Genomic DNA, 12,297 nt, shown 5'->3' with positions numbered 1-12,297 from the left:
GAACAATCAAGGAAAAAAACATAAGGCACTCAATCCACTCATAGGCACCAGGGGAAGAGCCAGCAAGGAGTCATTGTGCAGGGCAGGCGACAGAGAGACCAGTGGGGGATCACACACATACACCCCCGACGGGCCCCCCTGAAAGAACTACATGTGCTGAAAGAAATGGCCCTCGGGAGACCCGGAGGAAGGAAAGAAAGCTAGGGCAGTGTCTGCGAAAATCAAGCAAATGTCCCCGAGTAACACTATCCTACATCGGGCAGCACTAATCTGCAGGTAAGGAGATATAACTGAGGTCTAATCTAGTCTAGCAAGATTATGATGATAGGAACCATTTCACCCATGGAAGAGGTTTTGAAAATTAAATTCCTAATGAAAAGTACTGTCAGTATATATGTGCGCATTTTCATTCTTATTCTCGATACGCCAAGATTTCTGCTTGTTGGGCACCTCAATATGAGGTGTTATTTGTTTGGCTAATCTTTGTGTGGATTGCATTGAATGACCCCTGTCGCAGGCGGACACACCGAATTTGCCTTTTGATTACTCAAAACTAGAAGACCCCTCGTGCTTCCTGTTTGGTCTGTACTTTGATCTGCTCTCCATTTTGATCGTAAAATCTAAACTGATACTATGAAGCAAAGTAGAAGCTGATGCTTGAAGAAGTAATGCAACAGTGAAGGGCTGGCAATTAACTGAAACATTTCTGCAACACAAAAGATCTTGAGTAATATCATCTGCTCAGAAGGAATAGTGGAGCGTGGGAGCCCTGCTCCGCCCCCCTCCTGAACCAGCAGGAGAGCACGCGTCCCGCAGCAGGGGAGAGATTCCAGGTTGGCGTGGGAGTCCAGCTCCGCCTACCGATGCACCCCCCGCAGCCTCGAACACACTTTTTCCACCACAGAGCAGCTCCACTGCTATCGGGAGCTGCCCCTACCAAGACCCAGCGTCCCGCGGCAGGGGAGAGAGACCGGGTCGGCGTGGGAGTCCAGCTCCGCCTCCCGACGCCCCCCCCCCCAATGGCCTCGAACACACTTTTTCCACCACAGGGCAGCTCCACTGCTATCGGGAGCTGCCCCTACCAAGACCCAGCGTCCCACGGCAGGGGAGAGAGATTGGGTCGGCGTGGGAGTCCAGCTCTGCCTCCTGACGCCCCCCCTCCACCCCCTCTCCCCCGCAATCTCTATACCAAACTTACTACTGGAAACAATGGGAAACCAACATAACAATTTCCACAGGAAGGAATCATAACAATTGGCAAACATGAATCTCCTATGGATCCTACTGATCTATCTAATAAGCAATAACATTAAGGATGTTATCTCACTCCATCCAAAACTTCACTCTGTCCTTTACCCTGACACACCTATTAGGCTTCTAATCAACCAACAGGAAGAAAGAGTAAATCATATTAAAGTAATCACAAGCAACAGCAGACAACATCGTACCCTCAAAATGAGGACAAGGGAAGTAAAACCTATCAATCACCACACTCACCAGACCCATCACAAACACTTCTTTTCCCTGCGCTTACCTCAACACTAGATCGGTAAGGAATAAAGCTTTCTTAATCAAAGATTGGATCATCAGCAAGCAATTAGCCTGCCTCTTTCTAACGGAAACTTGGCTACTGTCTGAAAAGGATCCAATATTAAATGACCTTATACCAGATAACTATAAAATTCACATGTTAAATCGCGAAGACAGGAAAGAGGGAGGATTAGCAGTCATCCTTAAGGAAGAACTCGAACTGGACTTAGTAGATTCCAAGATAACCAACCAGTTAGAAATACTAGCCTGCAAAATTAGTAACAAGGATCTAGAAGAATCCCTCTCCTGCATTCTATTTTATTTCCCACCAAAAAGCTGGTCAAAAGCCAGAGAGGACTTCTACGAATTCATTTTACTTAATTCAATTACTCCTTCTTACAATATTATAGCAGGAGACGTAAACCTACATTTAGAGAACGAGGACAATCCAGACGCGAAAGATTTTAAAACTTCCTATCCTCACTCAATTACAATCTCCCTTTACCCACACAAACACACGAAAAAGGCCATCAATTAGATTTGGTAGCTATGTCCACAAAGGAGATCCTAGATCCTTCTATTTCTTTATCCGACGGTATCTGGTGCCATGATATCTGGTCTGACCATTTCACCTACTACTTTAACTTAATCTAGAATCACCCAAAAGCAAAAACTCACCCAAAGATAAAAAAAAGATCATCTCACAAGGGGCCATATCAATCCAGAGGAATACTGGGCACATTATGAATTACGTGAGGAAATAGAAGAAGGGGATGATTTTTGGGAATATTGGACGAAAACAAGCACATCCATTTTAGATAAAATTGCCCCTAAACGAAATAGTAAAAACTGCTCAAATAAATATAATAAATGGTTCGACTCTGAACTATTAAAAATGAAACAATTAGTAAGATGACTAGAAAGGATCTGGAATAAAACCAGAGAAATATCAGACCGGAACAATTGGAGATCCAACATAAAGGACTACAAACAATTGATACAAGAAAAACAAAAAGCATTCTACTCATCCAAAATTAATACATCCAATACGAGTTCGAAAGGAATCAACACTAAAGAACTGTTCAACTTGGTTACAAATTTATTTGACATCACACGTCACAATCAATCCATCCACAATACGAAACTACCATCAGCAAACGATCTAGCACAGAATTTTGATTCAAAAATTATAAACCTAAGGAACAACTGTCCGACAAACAACATACATGGAAATGAAATACCAGTGGATATGATTTGGAACTCCTTTCAGGATCTAAAATGGAATAATTTCATCAAACTCTACAACAAGTATACTAAATCACACTGCATTGGGGGGTGATAGTTTCTTGTTCACTGATCTTGATTGTTTTGTTTCTTCACTGTTTTTTGAAATGAATAAACAGATTTAAACATAAACTGTTATTATTATTATTATTACCTTGCTGTCCCTGTACAGTGTCAGCAGCACAGCATAGCCACCAGAGCTTTTCTGAGGGACATATCTGCGGGTTTGTTTCTCTTTTGCCTTTTTCTTTTTCTGGACAAAATGAAAACCAAAAGTTAATTATCAGGTATCAGATACAGTATTTCTCATCCTACAAGAACTGTAGCAAGTGAAGGGGTCTGTCTTAAGAACATAAGACTAGCCATACTGGGTCAGACCAATGATCCATCTAGCCCAGTTTTCTATTTCCAACAGTGGCCAATCTAGGTCACAAGCATCTGTCTTGTTCTTCCACTGCTCACATTATACCTGTTCTAGGGCAGTACATGCATAATGGAAGACTGGTGAGACAGACTTTTACAAGATGTTGTCCACCGTGTGTCAATGTGCAGGAGCCTCCCCCAAATACTAGTACTGCCCAGTAGTGCTGTCCAATTCTCAATTCGAATCAATTCACCAATTTATTTTGGGGAAATCTATTCAAATCGATTTGTTTTAAAAAACAAAACAGATCTTTCCCTCCTTCCTCAAGGTGACTCAAGCCTTCCCTAGAGCAATGGCAGGAGCAGCAAAGGAAACTACCCACTGCAGGGTCCCAAGTCAGCATTTGTGCAGGCTGTTGGTCCTGCTTCCTTAGATGTCACTTCCTGTTCTAGGTCAGAACTATCACAATAAGTCACATATAGAGTCCTATTTAACTTATAGACCTCAGCGGTACCGCCTGTATGTCAATAAACTTTTTGAACATAGTGTTCAGGCACCCATAGTCGTCATCAACCTCAATATTTCATATTTTAAATAGTTTAAATACTTTATTTTAGATATTTATTTAAATATAGATACTCATCTTTATCTAAGTGGGTGGGGGTAGGCACTCCGACATAGACCTATGTTTCGCCCCAGAGGGCTTTATCAAGGAATTCCTCCTTAAATCAAACGGCTCATGTTCCCCGCGTTTGCATGAATGCTGACTTCAGGTCCTGCAGTGAGTAGTTTCTTTTGCTGCTGCCATCACTGCTGCTCAAGAGAAGCAGCATGGGTGTTAGGGTTAGAAGGCAGACCATAGAGGAGGCAGATGCTGGACTGGGGGTGTGGGCAGAGGGAAATGAGGATGGATGGATGAGGTAGGAACTGGGGGGAGAGAGAAAGAACAGAGGCTGGGTATCAGGGCAGGAATGGGACACAGAGTAGGCAAATGCTGGATTGAAGGAACAGAGGCTGGGTGGAAGAGGTGGAGATAGGGCAGAAGCTGGATTGAGAGAAAGAGGAGAGCAGAAGGATGAGAGAGAAGAAAGACAATGGATGGGAAGGACAAGAGAGAAAGAAGGGAGCTGCTGGTCCAGGGGGAGAAAGGAAGGACAAGAGAGGAAGGGGAGAAGGGAAGAAGGAATAAAGTGAGAAGCTGAACATGACAAAGGATAGGGACATAAGGGATATAGAGATGTAATGCTGAACATGGGGGGGGTGATAAAGTCATAGAAGGGTGCTACTAGGCAGGGCAAGAATAAAGATACAGAAAAGGGAGATGGTTTCAGGTTTATTTAAAAATTTGATATATCGCCTTATTAAAAACATGCTCAACATGGCAGGAAGATAGGGGTAGAGATACAGAGGGGAGTTGAATGATGGACATGGACAAATGTCACACAGACCAGGAGACCCTAGAAAAGAACTAAGAGAAGACAGAAGAAAGCGGAAACCAACACAATTACAAAAATTAAAAAGACAACAAAAAGGTAGAAAGGCAACAAACGCAAAAAAATGAATTTCATTTTCTGTTTATTGATAGCAGCCTTAAGAATTGAATCGAATCGATTTATATGAGTGAATCGAATTGAAAACCTTTTGGCTGAATTGGATAGCACTACTGCCCAGTGTTCTGTTTCCACATACTAACCGAGAGTGATGGGGAAAGTGTCTCACTCCCTTTTTCCTGCATAGCCATCTCCTGAGGCAGCAAATCACCAGAGCAGTTCTTAAGTGGGACAGGTTTTCTCTTCTTTTTTGAGGTAGACATTTCTTCCAGCTCTGAGCATATCAAAGAATGAATCGGTGCATCAGTACCTAGAATACAGAAGGACAGTTTCATTCTTTTTCAATCTTGTAAACCTTTATAAATGAATTTTTAGGTTGGAATGAAGTAGATGCTTAACATGTAGCTCCTTTGTGCCTCTTCTTCACTGGTTAAAATATCAACCCTCCCTGTAGTATTGGTTTATATTCACTGAGGATCTGCAATACAGGCATACTGGGTCTGCTTTGGGAGAGTTTGATGATACTGTTTACTCAGAATGGCTTCCAAATCGCAGAAGGCTACGCGGTGCCACCAACATAGGCTTACCAGAGAAAGTTCACAAACTCAGGTGCAGAGGGCAAAAAGGACCGAGAACCCCCTTTCTTTTCGTTTTAGGGCCATCAGAATCTGCATTAGGCACTAGTACCACATTCTAGGGCCCCAAGAGGGTAAAATAATCCTCTACTTGTCCTAACAGTCATTTGGCAGCATTAATAAGGTGGTCAGAAGTTAAACCCGAGGTTCCCGCCTCCCCAGCATGCTTGGTGGAACATGCAGCAGACAGGCGCTCTTCAGGTGCCCATCCGGCACAAATTTGACACAAATTCATGTCAGTGGGGCATAATGACTCCATCCCTAGTGCTTAGAATCAAAAATGAGTCTTTTTGAAGAAGTTTGAGAACTTGGAATTTAAATTGGGAAAAATCCAAGATGACCACTGCCAGGATTTCCCGCTAAAAAACAGCTATAACTCCACTAGAGGACCTCAAAAAACAGCAATTTTAGGATTTATGGGTGGGAGGACAAGGTTACAACAAAATATAACCTCAAAAAGCACAATTTCTGACCCCCTCCCCCAAACTGCCCTGTTGGCTGACAGCCCTACTAACAGACCAGACACTGAGAAGATGTGCTGCAGCCTGCCACACACAGCTCCTCTCAGGGTAGCTGGGATAAGGAGAGGACCTCTGTCACCAGGAAAGCTGCCTCTTCACCTGCCAGTCATTCCACAGCCGGACTGAGCCTCAACCCCCCGGGGATGCAGACGCCACATAGAGGGAGGAGGAAAATGCTCTCCGAAGAAACGCAGTTGGTTCCTGAACAGCCTGCGCTGCACTCCCGATCAAGTCAAGGAGTGATCCAACAGCAGGTCTCACAGGATCCACCTGTCAGCTGCAGACTGAAGCCTGCTCCTCTCACGCATGAAGCTGAGTAGGAATACAAAATGTCGCAAAAAAAATGCAAAATTTACTTGTAAAACAAAAAAGACCAAGCAGATCAAAGTTGCTCCTGCAGGCTCGCTTGCAAAAGTGATAACTAACTGAGAGCAGCAGGGAGAAGGAGGAGGTACTGTAAACAGTGTTCCGTAACTTCTGCAGCAGACTCACAGGAGCAAGACCCTTGGTTCAGCATACCATCCCTACTGCACTGGAACACTCATTTGGAACATATTTTAACAGAGCAAGGAAAGATATATAGATATGGTAAAGACTAATTTACAGATATGGTAAAAACTAATTTACGGATTTACGGATATGGTAAAGACTAATTTATGGATTTACGGATATGGTAAAGACTAATTTACGGATATGGTAAAGACTAATTTTGCTAGACCACGAGATTTTTTTTTTTAGCATATTACCAATTACATTATGCAAATTCCCAGCCCTATGAAGGACTAAAATCTTATTATAGTAAATCCTTATAAACATGGCTGAAGTCTCCCTCTAATGAAAGACATTTTTGAATTACATATTCAATTGACTCAAAATGTAAGAGGGGTTGATCATACAAATACAGTAAGATGGGAGAAGAATTTGGGAGTCCAAATGACTATTGATTTCAAATGCATATTAGTAGATATACCAGCTTTGGTTCATGCTGCTGATGCTCAAATTTTGGCTCCTAAAGCAAGAAGGTTTTTTTTTTAATTTTAAGTTCTTTACTTTTATATCTGGAAGACAGAAGCAAGATGTCCAGAGGAATAAAAGTTCAGCCTCTGGATTTCTACAGTCATAGAATCTCAGAATGGGTGGGAAAGGGGGATGGGAATTGCTTAATTCTTGGTATCTTTTCTACTTTATAAAAGTGTACCCATTTTATTTTATGCAATGTGTTATGTTCAATCAGATATGTTTCTTGTTTCCTGTTGCTGCACTTTAATCGAATAAAATATATTGAAAGATAACATTAAAATTTTTTTAAAATCATTTACCAAACTTATGAAGTCAGCTATATAACACAAAAGCAGAATGTTTAGTTGAAAAAATATCCTCCTATACACAGGCAAAGCAGAATTATCTTTTGCACTTACCATAGCGAGCATAATATTTTTCAAGCTTTTCATCTAGCATTTTACAGATCCCATCTCCAAAGTTTTGCAGAATCTTTGCATCCCTCCCGTTCTGGAGAGGTAGTGGGTACCTCTTCAAGGAGCTGATAGCCTATACAGAATTTAACACAAAATTAATTTACATTTTATCTATCCCTAATACAGAGGGGAGTTAACCTCATTTGAATGGTATATTCACAACTTTCCATAGCTTCTACCCAGCATATGAATAGACATTCCAAAGAAGTCTGAGCCTTCTCATTCCACATTACCCTTAACAGCACACTCAGCTGTTAACTGACTTCACATTAGAACTAGTGCTATAGTTGAACCACATCAGTTAACTTCACTTAATAACATAACCTCTCTTAGGAAGTGCCACTATTGCAAATGCTCTTATAAGGTAGTAGTAGTAAATGACATACATTTTCTTCCCTGTTAAGAGACACTCCATATTTCGTTAGATTCTCTAAGCATTACTCCAGTTGGGGATCTTTTAAGCTGAGCCACTCTCTGTTCTAAGCACCAGGAAGATACTTTGGAATATATATATATATTGGAAGCCTCTCTCACAACGGCCAAGTTCGTAAATCTTTAAAACATTGTTTTGTTCATAAAGTATTTAATGCCGATTGACTGAAGGTCTGAAAAAAATGTCTTGAATCTACTAAATTAGGATTTATGAGAGAATAATTTATCTGTGCTTTAATTGTCCAATGTTACCTAAGATAGGTTGATTTTATTGTGTATTAATTGTAAATAATTACATCAGTTCTTATGATGTATTAATTTCTGCCAATTGTAAATCACCTTGATCTATTTCTGGTATAGGTGGGTGACAAATGAGAGATATAATGTAATCCCTTCCTTCTATCATATTTTTTATGATTTCATTAGAACTAAAATGTTCAGCGTAATCGCCACTACATTGCCACTTAGCACAATCCCATATAAAGTTCAAATATGGATTAAAGACATTCTTATTCAAAGACACTTTTTCTGATTTCTGTTTCTTGATCACAAGCCTGGCAGGGCTCTCTGAACATACATACATAGGCTTCTTTTACTAAGCTGCGTTAGCGGCTGCCATGCAGCAAACACACCGATGTCCATTAATTCCCTATGGACGTTAGAGTAATTATTGCAGCAGCAGCCACTAGTCCAGCTTTGTAAAAGGGGGGAAGAGTATATCTCCTTTCTTCTGTCTTTCCCATCAATTATTGTAGCTCCATCTATAGCCATCTCTATCTTTTCCTTCTTTTTTTAGCTTTTATAATGTAAACCATTTAAAGTACCTCTGAATGGTACATCAAATTTTATTAAACTTGAAACTTATGAATCCAACCGCAAGAAGGCTTACCTTCTGGTAGACAAATTGTGTTTTTTTCCCTTTTTCTGCAGCTTCATCTCTCCACTCTGTCAGCCACTTTAAAAAGAGAGAGTTAGGGCAAATTGGGACTGGCTTCTTCCGGCCAAAAATCACAGATCCAGACATTTCAGGTAGAAGTAATCACCAGTACTCCAGTTGCATGGTGAATCTCAATACCTTAATCATCATTGACAATCCTGAGAGAGAAATGGAGGGCAAAAGAGAAATTTGATAGGGCTGTCAGAGACCACTAAATTGTGAATGCTATTATGCAGGAACTGTATCTTATGTACATCTGTACAGTACTGAAAATTTGGATCCATCATCCCATTTAGGATGACTCAAGAACTTTCCAATTTGTTCCCATCTTTCCCCACTATTTCATTCACATGCTTGTAATTTCAACTTATCTAATGCAGAAGTAAACAAATAAGATGTAGGTAAAGCCTCTTTAGTGGACTAATTTATTTGTGACAAGCTTTCAAATGCTACACATAACAGATGGCAAACAAAGACCAGTATGGTCTTTCTGGTCCTGTGGTTCCCAATCCTGTCCTGGAGGACCACCAGCCAGTCAGTTTTTCGAGATAAGCCTAATGAATATGCATGAGAGATTTGCATATAATGGAGGTGACAGGCATGCAAATCTGTCCCATGCAAATTCATTAGGGCCATTCTGAAAACCTGACTGGCTAGTGGTCCCCCAGAATAGAGTTGGGAACCACTGATCTAGTCTGACCAATTACTACCACTATTATTTATTATTTAGCGCTACAAGATGCACGAAAGAGATTACAATCTAATTATGACAGGCATACAGGACAAATGGTGAACCTATGTATGTTTAGGTATGAAATTGCAGAGGGAACGATGAGGTAGAGAGGGGAAGGGACTACAAAGGGAATGACAAACAGATTTTTGTGCTTTAGATTTGACCAGGAGCAGGTCATTAGAGACTCTAGCAAGGGCAATTTCTGTAGAATGAAGAAGGTGAAAGCCAGATTGAAGTAAGTTGAGGATAGCTCAAGACAAAAGAAAATCAACACAACAGCGAACAGAACATTCAAATAGGTTGGCTAAGAAGGGGAGGGAGATGGGGCAATAATTGGAGGAGCAGGAAGGATTGAGCAAAGGTTTTTAGAGAGACTTATCATCCACTTAACACCTAAGTGGTTTACAAAAACATACCTGTATTAAAGTTAAAAGCATACTCATAACATCAGCATTACAAAACAACAGACAATGCTCTCTGCCCCCTAATATAATATGATCTACCTCTAATGACAATTCAAAAAAAAAGCCCGCACAAAAAAAGTGCATCTTTAAACATTATTTTCATTTTAGTATTATTTTTGCTATTCGCACTGCGCTCTCTCCAGTTGTTATCCATAAGGTTCCCCAGTATATGACACACTTTTTTTGACCCCTGAAAAAGGAGTGTTTTTTCGAAACACGGACCATGTTGGGTCCAGGTTCTCCAACCTTTTTGGATACAAACTGTTATATGTTCATTTTAATGCTTATTAAAAAGACTTGGCATCTTGTATACCAGGGCTGCCCAAGTCCAGTCCTTGAGATCTACTGGCAGGCCAGGTTTTCAGGATATCCACAATGAATATGCATGAGAGAGATTTGCCTGCACTGCCTTCTTTGTATGCAAATCTCTCTCTCTCATGCCTGTTCATTGTGGATATCCTGAAAACCTAGCCTGCCAGTAGATCTTGAGGACCGGACTTGGACAGCCCTGTTGTACACCATTCCTGCAGTTTTTTCCTTTGTCAACATTTCACTGCAGTTCTGTTGGATTTTTTTGTGTATTATAGTATTTATACACCACTTATAGCCTAAGTGGTTTACATTCAGGTACTCAAGTATTTATCCCTTTGTCCTAGTGGGCTCACAATGACTAACGTACCTGGGCAATAGTCATAGAGCACCAAGAAACCCACACACAATCTAAAGGAGCAGTGCTGAGGTTGCAGCCCTACTAGGCCACTCCTCCTAAACCAGGGGTCTCAAAGTCCCTCCTCGAGGGCCGCAATCCAATCAGGTTTTCAGGATTTCCCCAATGAATATGCATGAGATCTATATGTATGCATTGCTTTCAATGCATATTCATTGGGGAAATCCTGAAAACCCGACTGGATTGCGGCCCTCAAGGAGGGACTTTGAGACCCCTGTCCTAAACTACTGACACACAAGTAGCCTGGCAATGCATTCCATGCTATTATGGCTTTATCAATAGCCAGAAAGGAGCATTCCCAATTGTAGCAGATACCCAGTGGTTAATATGAGGCCTTCCGTATTCTTCTGATGAAAGGTGTTGAACTATTTAAAGCTAGACATTAATGCATTAAACACTACATTCCCAAGTATTTGTGTTAGGGCGGTTAGGGAATGGCTGTAATCATGACTAGAGCAGCATGTCCTTTTTGGTGTTATTAGCTTAATGAACAGGGAGATGGTTACGTTCTACGATTGCTAAAACCTCTATGCCCTATACAGGGGTCTCAAAGTCCCTCCTTGAGGGCCGCAATCCAGTTGGGTTTTCAGGATTTCGCCAATGAATATGCATGAGACCTTTGCGCATGCACTGCTTTCAATGCATATTCATTGGGGAAATCCTGAAAACCCGACTGGATTATTGCCCTAAAAGGACAAGTCAATCCAGTTCTGAGCATGGGTTTGCAGTGCCAAGTGGGAGAAAACCAGATCTACAGACCTCACAGCTCCAAGTTTACACAGAGCTTGTTTAGCTTAGCCCTGCTGACGCTTCCTTTATAATGCGGCCCTATTACCGTACCGAGTAAAGTAACACAAGCCATCTCTAATTAGCAAGGCGCTGGAAGTCCGCTCTGCCGTTCACTCTTTTAAGGGCGTAACCACCCGCTCGCCGCAGGGTGCATTCTGGGATCTTCAATCTCTTCGTGAGGTCATCCGTGAGATGACGCCATCTCGGAATATAGAGCGTGCGCGGCAAGAGCGAACCGGCGAGTCACAGCGCCTGCTCTGGGCTGGAGGAAGGGACTGCGGGCTACCCTGAACAAAAGACTGAATGGAATGCGCCGGATGGATTCCGCATCTCCGTCCCGGGAACAGTAAAACGTCGTAAGCTCTGCCAAGGTTCTTTCCAGTTTCGGAGCACCGCAGAATTCCTCTCAATGTGTCTGGGTTCCCAGCAAAAAGCTGCAGGTCTCCAACAAAATTAATACATGGAAAGCAAACCCACCCCTGGTAGTTGTGAAAGTCAAGTGGAAGAGAACTCTTAAGGGGGGGAGTGCTCTATTACCAGTTTCCTTTACAAAGCTGCGATAGCGTTTTTAGCGCACGTAGAATTGCGCGTGCTAAACCCGCGCTTTGCAGCTAGAGCTAACGCGTGCTGCAATTTAGCGCAAAGGATCCCTAAATTTCCGTCCAGCTCTGCTTATCCAATTACATGTTTCCCTTGACAAGACCGTTTTTAAACACAACATAAAATTGTATTTATATACCACAATACACTGTGAAGATCTTAACATTTTTATAAATGATATTGCTGAAGGGTTGTCGAGTAAAATCTGCAATTAGAATAGACATGCTGAATGGTGTGAATGACATGAAGAAATACC

At 41.6% G+C, this 12,297-nt stretch overlaps 1 protein-coding gene across 3 annotated transcripts in view; it reads right to left on the bottom strand.

Moving 5' to 3' along the window:
- MUS81 (MUS81 structure-specific endonuclease subunit) overlaps nt 1-11,619 on the bottom strand; it is a 117,043-nt gene extending 105,424 nt beyond the window's left edge. For all 3 annotated transcript variants that reach the window (XR_004540252.1, XM_033953610.1, XM_033953611.1), the window contains exons 1-5: nt 11,493-11,619; nt 8,681-8,886; nt 7,303-7,432; nt 4,872-5,038; nt 2,969-3,067 (exon numbers count right to left, since the gene is read on the bottom strand). Coding sequence is in view for 2 of the 3 variants with exons in the window: in XM_033953610.1 (XP_033809501.1) it covers nt 2,969-3,067; nt 4,872-5,038; nt 7,303-7,432; nt 8,681-8,815 (531 nt within the window). In the remaining variant the exon portion in view is untranslated. The remainder of the gene's footprint in view (nt 1-2,968; nt 3,068-4,871; nt 5,039-7,302; nt 7,433-8,680; nt 8,887-11,492) is intronic.
- Nucleotides 11,620-12,297: the final 678 nt, after the last annotated feature.

This window comes from Geotrypetes seraphini, chromosome 8 (assembly GCF_902459505.1).
Source record: "Geotrypetes seraphini chromosome 8, aGeoSer1.1, whole genome shotgun sequence".
NCBI classification, from domain to species: domain Eukaryota; kingdom Metazoa; phylum Chordata; class Amphibia; order Gymnophiona; family Dermophiidae; genus Geotrypetes; species Geotrypetes seraphini.
This window is presented reverse-complemented; position numbering and strand designations above follow the sequence as displayed.